This window comes from Macrotis lagotis, chromosome 1, assembly GCF_037893015.1.
Source record: "Macrotis lagotis isolate mMagLag1 chromosome 1, bilby.v1.9.chrom.fasta, whole genome shotgun sequence".
Lineage (NCBI taxonomy): Eukaryota > Metazoa > Chordata > Mammalia > Peramelemorphia > Peramelidae > Macrotis > Macrotis lagotis.
In genome coordinates, this window is record NC_133658.1 from 698926745 (window position 1) to 698940034 (window position 13290).

General features: G+C 34.2%; 1 protein-coding gene and 1 long non-coding RNA gene across 2 annotated transcripts in view; one reads left to right on the top strand and one right to left on the bottom strand.

Moving 5' to 3' along the window:
- Positions 1-13290, top strand: part of LOC141507809 (sodium channel protein type 1 subunit alpha-like) — a 226923-nt gene that overhangs the window by 173517 nt on the left and 40116 nt on the right. The window contains exon 18 of the mRNA XM_074215801.1: positions 12061-12181. Within this exon, the coding sequence (XP_074071902.1) occupies positions 12061-12181 (121 nt within the window). The remainder of the gene's footprint in view (positions 1-12060; positions 12182-13290) is intronic.
- The window catches only part of LOC141507810 (uncharacterized), a 107515-nt gene that overhangs the window by 34685 nt on the left and 59540 nt on the right, over positions 1-13290 (bottom strand). The window lies entirely within an intron of this gene.

The following is a 13290-nucleotide window of genomic DNA, read 5'->3' on the forward strand; positions in this document are numbered from 1 at the left end:
AGAGAGAGAGAGAGAGAGAGAGAGAGAGAGAGATTCACACAAAGAGAGTTGGCTATAGAAATCTATTTTACTCTATAGGGAAACAGGGAGAAGAGAGGAAAGGAGAATTAGAGAAAGAAGTAGATTAAGGGAGGGAGGGATTAGTCCTAAGAAAAACAAACTCCAAGGAGGTATAAAAATCTTTCTAGTTCTTTTTGAAGTGTCAAAGAATGAGAATCTGACTGTTTCCCTAAATAGGGGAATGAATAGATGAACAAGTTATGATGCATAAATATGATGAAATACTATTGTATTGAACTCATCAATGTAATAACTAACCTTAATTACAGAAAACTACTTGCTACCTACTTCCTTAATAAAGAGGTAAAAATCTCAGATTGAAGAATGATATAAACTTTTTTTTAGACACAACCAATATGGAAATTTTTTGATTGACTATATTTATAATAGATTTTGGTTTTCTTGTGTTCTCAGTTAGGGGATGACGGTGGACCTTGACTGATAAAAAAATTAAATAAAAAATAAGACAGAAATACTTGTTACTGACATGACAAATATGTTAATGCTTCCTGTCAGGGAACAGCCTAGGGTAACCCTCTTTTCTTCTCAGGGGAGTGACCTTGATATTAAGAACTATAGTAAGCCAGTAGAGATGTGCTAAAGTTGAAGGGGCTTTCAGTATTCTTTAAATCATATCACAAAACTATTGATAGAGAGTCGGGTTTAGGGTTTAAAAATAGAAATGTCAAGTTGCAAAACCTATAACATTTCTTAATGTAATTGTTAATGGATTCAGAGATTTAATAAGACTTTAGCTATGAAAGAGTGTAAAGATACAAGATGGTAGCTTAAAGAAATATGTGAGACAAGACAAAGTTTCTTAAAGATAGGGGAGATAAGGACATTCGTAAGCACCAAGAGAGGGGAAGCAGACGGGGGGAAATGAAAATTAAGGAGAAAGGGGTTAAATGAAAAGAGCATGCTGAAAAAAAGTCACATCATCATCTAAGACTGAAGCAAAGAAGAAATGGGGATAGTATTTGTGTGAATAGATGTATGGAACTGGGAAGGAACTTGTTAGAACCTCCATATTTTTCTTTTTTTTTAAGGTTTTGTTTTTGCAAGGCAATGAGGTTAAGTGGCTTGCCCAAGGCCACACAGCTGGGTAATTATTAGGTGTCTGAGGCCGGATTTGAACTCAGGTACTCATCCACTGCACCACCTAGCCACCCTGGAACCTCCATATTTTTCAGTGGCCTATATTGAGAAGGAGAGGAAAGGTGAAGGCAAGAGGAGAGGTAAAAATAGCTTGAGGAGGAGAGAAGGTCTAGAAAAGATGCTGTAAGTAGAGCTATGTAAAGTTATTCAAGGAAGAGTACAAGGATTGATGAGAGCTGTAAGAGCCCATATGAAATTAGATAAAACAAATTCAGAAATGGAACAAATCAACACAATTTTATGTTGTCATCTAGGAGCATGAGTACATAGAAATGTGTAGAAAACAGATCATGGGAGTAATTCAAGTCTGGAGTTTAGAAAGAGATGAGCTGAAATAGCATAGTTAGACAAGAGGTGGAATACAGTGTAAAGCTGACCTGGATAAGTTCTTGAGGGAACTGAAAAGACAGAAGGTTTTGGTCAAAGAGTTATTTTATGACAGAAGAATATTTGTGAATGGTGACAAATCTAGGGTCTGATCACCCATGTGTGCAACTGAGGAATTAAGATCATAAGTGATGAGAAGGTTGGTAAACTTAAAAAGCAAGGATATTTGGAGATATGTCAATATGTCAATAGAAAACTCCAAGTATAAAGGTTGTTAATGGAGAGAAATACTAAGAGTCTGGTACTCAACTACTTGAGAAGGAAAGGAAGATGGTTTAGGGGAGGGTAGCAACTAGTCACCAGAAACCAGAACTTTGTTATTGAGGGGTTTTTTTTTCATCATGCCCAACTCTTTGTGACCCCCATTTGAAATTTTCTTGGAAAAGATATTGGATTTGCCATTTCCTTCTTCAGCTCATTTTATGAATAAAGAACTGGAGTTAAGTGCCACACCAGTCTTACAGCTAGGAAGTGTCTGAGGTCAGATTTTAACTTGGAAATATTTTATCCGCTTGACAACCTAGCTACCCAATAAAATCTAGATAGGCTTCTATCACTGGATCAAGTGAAACTGAAGGGAGGAAAAGTCACTTGGATGATGGTAAAGGAAAGCCTGGAAAAGGCAAGGAGAAAGAAAAAGAATATCTACTCCCTCTTATTCCTCCTGGCCTATGATATAAGAGCATGATAGGAAGAGGTCTAATATGAAGGGTAGCTTGTCAACAATAGAATAAGGGATGCAAAAAAATCATAGATTAAGAGTTGACAAGAGGCCATTTTACAGATGAGAAAACTTAAGGCCTAAAGAGGTAATATGACTTATCCAAGATCATGTAGTTAATGAATATCAGAGATAGAATCTGAATCCAGCTTTTCCAACTCAAGAATCAGTGTATTTTCCCACAAAATTATGTTATCTCCTCACTGAAAATGAGATGGAGGAAAGAGAGTTCACTTAGGGATCCAGTAAGGACTAGTAGTCATGGATAAATATGAAGGATTTGGGAATAGTAACCAGGGAAAGGATTGAAGACCCAAACTCTTAATCACAGGGATTCTGAGAAGAGTTATTGGGCAGGAGATTCCTCCCTCCTTAGACAGCCCAGCAGACCCCTTCTCCTAGGACTCACAATATTGGGGGTCAGACATAGTACAAATATTGAATCAACTTTAGTGCCTTGCAGCTCCAAATTCACAAGTTTACAAACCTAGCTAAAATGTTGGTTTTAGAATAAAAGTATATGTACCAATTCAGAGGCTGGGAGGAAATGATTTAATTATGCTGTTTGAGTTTTGGTGAATGAAATTATCTTTCATCCACCTTGAGATCAAAATTATCTACTAGAGTAGACAACTTTTATTTTTCAGAATCAAATATAAATAAATTTATTCAAGAGAAATAATTCAATATTCAGTGATAACAGCATCCATTATTTTCTTTGAATGTTTGTTGAGTGTCCACAGGGTATGAAGCCAACTATAATTAATAAATGCAATTTGTATCTCTGCTTTCTGAGAGCTTACATTTTAAATCATGTTGTCACAAATATTTATACAGTAGTGCTAAGGGCCATATGCAGATACCTATCTATTTTCAAATGGGTCAGCCCATCTGGGAATTACTAGCTAGGACTTTTGCAGAGTTGATATAAATCTTAACTAAAAACTAACAAAACAGTGAAGTTGCTTTTTGTTGTAATTGTTGAGATCAAAAACAAGCAGCATGAAAACATTAGGTTAATGTTTTAATAACAATTTTCATTAAATTAATAGGAATTTTAAAACAGTGAAATTAATAAATGGAAATTAACAATTTTAAAAATTGAAAATTTAGTGACAATTTTATTTCAACTCAAAAGATTTTGGTTAGAAATATTTTTGCTTTATTCTTTTCAATCTTCAAATTAAACAGAGTTTTGTATTTCAGTACATATAAGGATAATAAATAAAAATACTTACATATATAAAGTAATTTCACTTTCTAATACATAAGAAAAAAATTAGAAAAACAAAATAGCCTATGTACAAATAATATACTTTCATACTGTCTTAAAGTATGATCAGCTCTTTCTCAAAACAATGTTGATATTTAATTTTTTTACCTTCAGTCAGCTCCAGGCCATTTTCACAACCTGGACAATCAATCAATAAACATTTATTAAGTATCTATAATGTTCCAGGCACTTAGCTGAGACTGGAGATTCAACTGATGATAATAATAAGGTAAAAGATAGCCCCTTCCCTCAAGGAGCTTACAATTTAATGGGCAAGACAACATGCAAACAAATATATATACATAACAAGCTATATACAGGATAAATAGGAAAATATTAACAAAGGAAAGCTACTGGAAAAGGCTTCCAAATAAAAGATGGGATTTTAGATAGAACTTTTAAGAAAGTCAAGTCAAGAAGAGTCTTCTTTGATAATTTAGAGCAAGATATAATAAAAATATAAAGTTTCCATATTGTTTCCTTTCTGCTAACTACTCTATTGTTAACTGCCCTTTGAAAGTTCTTGAATTTGACTTATAAAATACTCTTAATCTTTATCTCTGAAATTCTTCATGTAATCTCTGCTCTTTCTTCTGATTCTAAAATGTTTTTTAACACTAGAAAGTACAAGCATTCCAATTGATAAGGAAATCTATTTGATAATATTTTCTTTCTCTTTTCTGCGCAAATGCAATTAAAAACCTATAATTGTAAGCAGGTATAATTTTATTTTGAAATAAAATATTTAATCTTACTATCTATTTCCTATCTTATAAATATATTCAATTCACTGCATCAGTTGATGAAGCTTAGTCCTTCCAGGAATTCTAAATTCTAGTCCTCTAAGGGAGAGGAAGGTAATAGTACTATTTATATCACCCATAGTTCTCTTTCTTTTAGGGGCCTTTCTTGTACTCTGAACATGGTACAACATTATTTTTTAAAAGACACAGAAACATGATCCTTTCATAATAACTGGAAAAAAAACAAAGTCCCAAATAAGTTAACAGGATTGTTATATTTTTAATAGCCCACTTTTTTAAGACATTAGAAAGACTTATTTGTGGAGATGAAAGGATTTACTTTTAGCAGTATATTAGCTAGCATTTATATAGGTATAGCTAGCAGTATGTTAGCTAGCATTTTAATACTTGCAAAGCACTTTACAAATATTATGTCTTTTTGTCTTTACAACAACTCTGGGAGGTAGAATTTATTATGCCCCTTTTTATAGTTGAGAAAAGCAAAACAGAGTTTGAGTGACTTGACCAAGATCATATCAGGTACTAGTTATCTGAGGCTGCATTTAAACTAGGGTGTTCCTTGCTGGAGAGGTAAGGAGATCAGATAGAGAAATCTGCATCAGATTTCTGGAAAATCGTGAAAATCAATCTGAGGAATTTGAACCCTTCATTACATTTGCTGAATTTTTTAAAACTCTATTCTGGTCATGTTTTCTAAAATCTGAGGAATGGGAAGGGGAGAACTAACCTCCAGTGAAATGGACTAATCCTTTTCTGAATTGTTATTTGCTCACATATGGTTATCCTGAAACTTTAGATACAGGATGACCCCTGAGATTTCTTTGGGATTCTAATCTAAATTTATCTGAAATCTGACAGTAATTTTCTCAGTTTTATTGTGGGGTTTTCTTGTTGTTATTGTTGTTTTTAAGCCTGGATATATTTCTCAACACATTCACTCAGCTCAAATAAAAAAACTTTGAACATAAGAAAGAAAATATTCTTTCATCATTGAATAGGAACCAGTAGTTGTGTTGCTATCAAAGGCTCTTAACCAGTTCTGTTCTATCTCTCTCCTTTGCTACCGAAGTGTTTTCTTTGGCTGTTGTGTGTGGAAAATACTTTTGTCAAATGAGAAGAGTACTAGGCTATCTCAGCTATTATTTAAAATTATAATTCACATTATATTGCTTACCTTCTCAGTGAGTGGAGGTGGTATGAAAGAAAATTCAGAATTTGAAAAAATTAAAATTTAATAATAAATACATAATTCTTTTTGAAAATTATCACTCCTTTCTGACTGATTTCTGGTAGCCATGCTAAGAGGGAGCATAGATATATTGATTGTAGGTGTTGAGTTCAAGAAAGTCTGTGTTCAAATTCTACCCTAGACCTGTACTAACTATTTGAGTCTGAAAAAAATCTCTGAGCCTCAGTTTTTATATTTGTAAATAAAAATAAAAAGCCCTATCCCTAAGGATTGCTTTGAGGAAAAAATATATTTTATATATAGATATAGATATAGATATAGATATAGATATAGATATAGATATAGATATAGATATATATATGTATTATTGGCAAGATGGGAGTAAGGGGGTGTCTAAAATCACATCTCTTTTGACCAAATGCCATTTCCTAATAACTGATTATGGCAGGTTCCTGCTTTATGGTCCCACAAAGCACTTTAATTCATAATGCTTTAATGCACATATTATATTTATCAATTGTCCATGTGTCTGACTTTTGGATCTCTTTTTGGCCTAGCATAATACTTTGTACACAATAAAGGACTGTACTATAGCCTAATCAGGACTTAATAATATATGTTGCTTACATAAAGAGATTGTCTTTTCTGTTTGGTCCTCTCAGATGGATAGTCCAGCCCCTTTCTGTCAGTAAATCCCATGTAAGTATCTCCCAAGAAGTAATCTTTATTTTTTTCCTAATGCTTTGAATTCTCACTTTTTATAACTTATGTCAAAACTGATGTGTAGCAAGAGAAGTAAGAAATAGTCCTTTACACTGTCATGGGTTCTTTCCCAGCTACAATCTGAAAATTTAGAGTTTGCCACCAAAGAACAATTTTCATTTTCAAGTCAGATTCAAGTGCAACCCTGAAAATTGAACAAATCTGCTGTCTGAAAGATAATTTAAGTAGAGAGAGGATCAATATCACTATGTCAACCTTCAGGTATTGAATTCTTTGACTATTCTTTGCCTTTTGCTTTATGGCAACCCATGAAACAAAAAAAAATTTTAAATAGGCTCCATCTTTATGATTCTGTAATAACAATAGCAGAGTGGCAGAAATGGAGATAAAGGGTGCTAAAAATAATGATTTAAATAGTTGATGAAAATTTGTATAGCTTTTATTACTCTAAAAGTAAGGTTTTTGTCCAATGACCAATGAGTTGGCATTATTAAAAGAAATGAATTTTCAATATTAATATTCTCTTGACATAAGGAACAAAATAGCATAACAAAGTTGTAACTAATAAAAGGAGGACTTTCAAGATCTTGGAGAGAGAGAAAAATGCTCAAGAAAGCTGGTTTTTGAAAGCAACCAAAGGCAATAATAAGCATAATTCCTCCTTGAAATATAAATAAACAAAGAGACTATCATAAAGATAATATTAGTTTGTGTGTCAACGTCTATTATAAAGGTTGAAGAAGCAGAGAAATTTCATGAACTTGACAAAATTCTCCTAAGTCAACTTAATGATTTCAATAACATGTTTGGCATAGGGGAGAATGAGAGAAAATATGTTTAAAAAGATAAAGTTCAGAGTAGATGTATAATGAAAAGAGTACTACTCTTGGAGATATGAGAGATCTAAGTTAAAATACTACCTCTTGACTTATTAGCTGTGGCAGCACAGGTAGGTCTCTTAACCTCTCTAAATCTCACATTCTTCATTCATAAAATAGGACATTACAAGTAGATGGTACAAATAATGAAATTCCCTGAAATGGTTAACTATACTTGAATTTGTACTATTCATAATTATCACCATGTAAAATGTGGTCATTGGTTCTAGTCCAATGGAAATATGCAGTGCAAATTTAAATATGTGGCCACTTCAGGGCACTCTCAGTAATTGAGATCTAGCTCTCTAATGTTTCTTTGTTTCTTTGTGAGGACCAAGGCATAAATGTTAGTTATGATTATTATAGCTGTTATTTTATTACCCCATATGATTATTGTGAGGATCAAATTGTTGCCAGGATTTGGTGTTGCCAATTTAAAATTGAAAGTTTTTTGGAATAGTGAAAGAATTCACATACAGCCCTTGGATATTAAACCTGCTCAGGATTTATTATAGAGAGATCAAAACCTTTTCTCCTCCTGGAGAAGCAACAAGTACTTTGAGGACAGGAGTGAATAATCAAATCCTAGGCGAGGTTTGTTTGGGAGACAGAGAGAGACAGAAGAGAGATAGCCAGAGAGAGCTGACTGGACAAAGAATTTGGAGTCTGCTCCTAGAGGGGAATTTAGGCCAGGTTTTTATAGTTTTACCCATTCTCTGAGTGAAGGGTCTGGAGACTGAGGGCAAAGGGGAAATCCCTCTCCCTCTTATGTGCCGAAAACCAGGTAAAAGATTGAAAGCCGGGGGGGGGGGGGGGGGGGGGGGGGGGGGGGGGGGGGGGGGGGGGGGTAGGGAGAGGAGAGAATGAGATGTTACAAATTTTACAATTAGCAATGGATCAAAAGGAGTCAATTTACATTACAGGAGCAAATAACATTTTTTACAAAGTTTAACAGTATAAAGGATTACAAAATCTATTTCCAATTACAAATTCCTATATTCATAACTGCATCATATTTTCATAACTCCCTACATTAAAATGAGATAATTATAAAACACCTAGTATAGTACTAAATATTAGCTATTATTTTATTATTATTATTATTAAAAAGACAAAATGTCATAGTCCTTGCCTTTGAGGAATTTATATTCTATTGTTCTTATTTTAAAAAATTTCTGGTAACAAGTATTATTTTTATTAATCTATCCCTACCCATACCCTCTGCCCATCAAGCAAAATAAACATTTAAAGAAATGCAAAAAGCAGATTCCTTAATACATATATCTACATAGTTTGGCAAAAGAAACTCCCCTCTTAGTAATGTCTGTAAATGCTAATCTCATTCTACACTTCAATTCAATAATCTCCTTCCCAGATGAGGTTCTATTCTAGTGTACCAAGTTTTAAAGAATAAAAATGTATGGGTCACAATCCTTGTTTCCTGATCTAAAGAGCATCCCCTATCATAACTTATTCATAACACTCAAATTCTACACTAATCTATTTTGCCATCATTGGCAAAGATTGTAGAGTAGACTCAGCAATTTTATCCTGTTCAGAAAAGATTCACATCTTTTTTTTTTCCTTTTGGCACTTGAAAGTACAGGTTTTTAAAGTATATTGTCATACTGTTATTATTATTATTAATTTTCTTCATATGGCCCTGCTTTTAAGCTCTTTATCCCCTATCAAATTTCTGAGTACCAACCATGTGTAGTGAGCGAGATTTAGGATTCCACAATTTGTACAGGGAAGGCTGGCTTCTTGAGAAGCAGAGAGAAAGTCCACTGAGTCAATTTTTATTGAAGAACATTTACAAGGAAGACAACTGGGGATGAAAGTTAGAAAGGGGCACTAGACTCATCCAGTGTGCTTTTATAGTGTACTTATCTGGGTCAAGCAAGACCAGATGTCAAGGAGCCTTGCTGCTCCAAGCCTGCTAAACAGATCAAAGTTCAAAGACTGGTGATGAGATTTGTCCTTGGTTCTCAAAGAAGACCACATCTTCAGGGAGGTGATGCTGTGACAAGTATAGGAACTGGATTTGAGTGAGGGGGTGCTGTACTTAATCATTAGTCTCACTAGCTCCTCAGAGCCATCTAGGTCCAATGGCCAGATATGAATCAGGATGACTGGAGATGGCCCTGGATGTGAGGCAATAAAAGTTAAATGACCTGCCCAAGGTCAAGTGTCTGAGGTTGGATTCAAACTCTCATTCATCTGACTTCAAGGCCAGTGCTCTATCCATTGCACCATTAGCTGCTCCTCAAAGGTTGTCAATTGACAGGGAGGATATCTGTATGAAGTTGATATTTAGACAGTTCTGCCATTATTGTCAGCCTCATTTTGGCTGATGGGGAATTTGAGCCTCTTCCATGGCTTCTTCATTTAACAGGATGAGGAAGTCACTGAGTTGCTTCCACCATGTACTTTGGTAAACTGTATTTTGAAACAAATGCATTTAGTTTATATTATTTAGCAAGGCTGTACTCTCATTATTTCCCAGGAGTACCTCAGAACACCATGCCAAAGAATGGTGGCAAAGTAGATAGAACACTGTTACTGGAGTCAGGAAGACCTAAGTTCACATTGACTCAGGGAAAGTCACTATACCTCTGTTTGCCTCAGTTTTCTAATCTATAAAATGAGTATAATAATAGAAAATATCCCTAGTGTTGTTGTGAGGATCAAATGAGACAATTATTGTAAAGTATGTAGGACAGTGTCTGGCCATAGTAAGACATTATATAAAAAAAGTTAGATAGTATTATTATTAGTTGCCTTTATATTTTTATTCCTCCAAAGCAAGATATAATTATGTTGGCAGAATCAGCTAAGACAAAAATTTAAAAGAGTTTTTGTCTACTACTGGTAAAAACTCAAGACTTTTAGAAGTTAATGAAATAATATTGATAAAATTACCTCTAACAATTGCACTCAGCTCTTGCCTACCATTTCTGTGAGGAAAATTTACTTTTATTTCTGGACTTTTTCAAAACTTTCCAAAAACTCAATTACATTTTCATAATTTCACAAGTAGGCAGTCATTTGTTTTCAATGGAATGGGTATTGGAGTCAGGAAAACCTTAGTTTGAATCCTATCTGAAACAATTAGAAGCTATGTAACTTTGATGTCACCTAACCTCTGACTCAATTTCTTTATCTGTAACACTTACCTTATAGAGTTGTTGTGAGGATAAAATAAGATAATAAATATGAAGCATTTTGAAGACCTTAAAGCATTCTATAGCTACTAACTATTACTACGAGTACCTTTTTCATTCCTTCTGGGTATCATGCATTCTCTTAATCTTTGAGGATATCAATCATGCTATCTGTATAGAGAGTGACTTCTGAATTTGTGAAAAGTTTAGTTCAATTGTTTGATTTACATTATTAAACAATGTGCATATTTAACTAGATTCACTTTCTTTACATAATTCCCTTCTACATGTGGTATTTACAACAAAAAATATGATTAATAATGACTATTTTATCACATGGTATTTAAGCTGCTATCTCAGGGAGTAAAACAATTTGCTTCATTAAAAGTTTTAAAGTTCAAAATACAGGAAGTTTTTTATATTATTTCCTGTCCAAATAGGTAAGTGCATGTGCCATTCAGCTTCAGGCATCACTGATCTTTTTAGAACTGTAGAAGGAACCATGTATATTTCATTAGTGCCATCTAAAAACTGATGAAAGTCATTCTAAGAGTTGTTGGTTAGTATATTTTCTCCCATTCTAGTTTCACAGAGCACTTTGGCATGCCTTTGAAAACTTACTGTGTTCTCTGTAGTTAATTTGTCATGGATCAAATTCAGTTTTTTCATCCACTATGCTTGACTTTATCAGGTTTATGTCAACACAATCTTTAACCTATAAGTAAGAGGATTGGGCTTAAGCAAAAGAAAATAACCAACAAAAAAAAACTAGATGAACTTTGTGAAAACTCATTATAATAGTAAAGTCCTTCTGTATAGGAGGACCTATTGTAAAATAATATTGGGAATGGTAAAAGACAATACAATACAATACAATACAATAGTGTTGGACATAAAAAAAACTTTAACAAAGCTTAAAAATACTAGGTTCAAGTTTAAGCTCCACTATTTATTTGAGAAGTCACAAATCCTGTGGGTCTTAGTTTTGTCATCTATAAAATCTGGAATTTGGACTGTATAAATTCTAATGTCCCTTCAGTATTCTAAGATTCTATTCATCCATCTAGGGAAAGTGAAAGTAGGTCACTGCATTTATTCATGAGATGAAGGAAAAAATCATAAATTAATCATTAAAATGTAAAATAACATAACTGATGTCATTCTCTTCAAAAAGAAAAGTCTGTCCTCCTTTCCCCTCTCCTTCCTACCTTCCTACTCTCTCTCTCTCTCTCTCTCTCTCTCTCTCTCTCTGACTCTCTTAGTCTCTCTTTGTTTCTATCTCTTCCTCTTTTCTTCCAACCCTAATGCTTCTTAATAGAACCTAATCTACATAATGGGTACTAAGTAAATGATGCTGACTAACAATGGTCACTGACACCATAGAATTTTGAAATAATATCTCTCATTATTCTGATTGAAAGTCAATCACCTGAGGCAGCTAGGTGGTGCAGTGGATAGAGCACAGGCCCTGGAGTCAGGAGTACCTGGGTTCAAATCCGGTCTCAGACACTTAATAATTACCTAGCTGTGTGGCCTTAGGCAAGCCACTTAACCCCATTGTCTTGCAAAAACCTAAAAAACAAAAAGTCAATCACCTTCTCTTGTGTACCTCTAAAATTTTGTTCCATCCTTTAACTTTCAGAACTTCCCAGAAACTCCCAGAAGAGGATTCCACAGCTGGCCTAAGTCATTTGTTATTCACCAGAACTAAAGTGATCTCTTTTATGTGTCCTTTGTCCACAGAAACTTAATGAAAGCAGTAGCTCCTCTGAAGGCAGCACCGTAGATATTGGGCTTCCTGAAGAGGAACAGCCTGTAGCAGAACCAGAAGAAGCCCTAGAACCTGAAGCCTGCTTCACCGAAGGTAAATGAAGCAAATCATCTGTTTTGGTGTATAAAAGAGAAAAAAAGAAAGGAACTGGCTACAAAGTAGCTCAGCATAGTTAAATAATGACAAAATAAGAAACAAAACTATCCATCTGTCTGCCTCCTCACAAAGCAACTAACCTTAGTTATGTTGCAAGTAGAAAAGCATTCCAATATTTTATTAAGCATCTCTGTGTTAAGCACACAATGTTACGGGCTAGAGAAATACAAACTTTAGAGATGTGGTCATCCCTCTGATAGATCAAGAAAAGGAAAAACAAACAAATCATAAAATAAGATAGGGAAAGGAGCTTAAATGGTCATTTCCTTGGCCCTAGGCCACTCCCAGATGAGGAAACTCTACCTACCAGTTATGTCATCTCCTCCATAACAAACAATCTTATAACAGGGAGTTCTTCATTTTTGTGTGTGTGTCATAGACTCCTTTGGTATTATGGTAAAATCCCTTGTCAGAAAAAAATTTTAAATGCTTACAACAAAATAGATATAATTAAAAGAAAACAAATGAAATATAATTATCAAAATATTTTTTTTAAAAAACAAGTTCACAGACTCCAGGTTAAAAACTCCAATTAAAGAGTTCCCCAGGCAGAAGCTAGGTGGTACAGTGAATAGAGCACTGGCCCTGGAGTCAGGAGTACCTGAGTTCAAATGTGACCTCAGACACTTAATTAACTAGCTGTGTGGCCTTGGGCAAGCCACTTAACCCCATTGCCTTGCAAAAAAAAAAAAAGAGTTCCCAAGAACACTGGAGAGGTTAAATCACTTGCCCAGGATTACTCACAAAGACAGGACCCAAACCTGGATCTTTCTGCCTCTGAGGCCAGCTGTCCATCCTATTCTATACTGTGTCTTATATAATGATAAACAACTCATCTAAATATTATTTTATAATGATATGCAATATTTAAATACTAATTCATTTTACTTGAATTCGGCAAGCATCAATTAAGCACTATACTGGTTTATTAAAAAAAATTAAATAGCCCTTTCCTTCAAAAGATATTCTACTGTGGAAAATAAGACACAAAGATAAGTCAATGAGAAATATATACAAAGTAAATACGAAATAATTTGGAGGGGGAG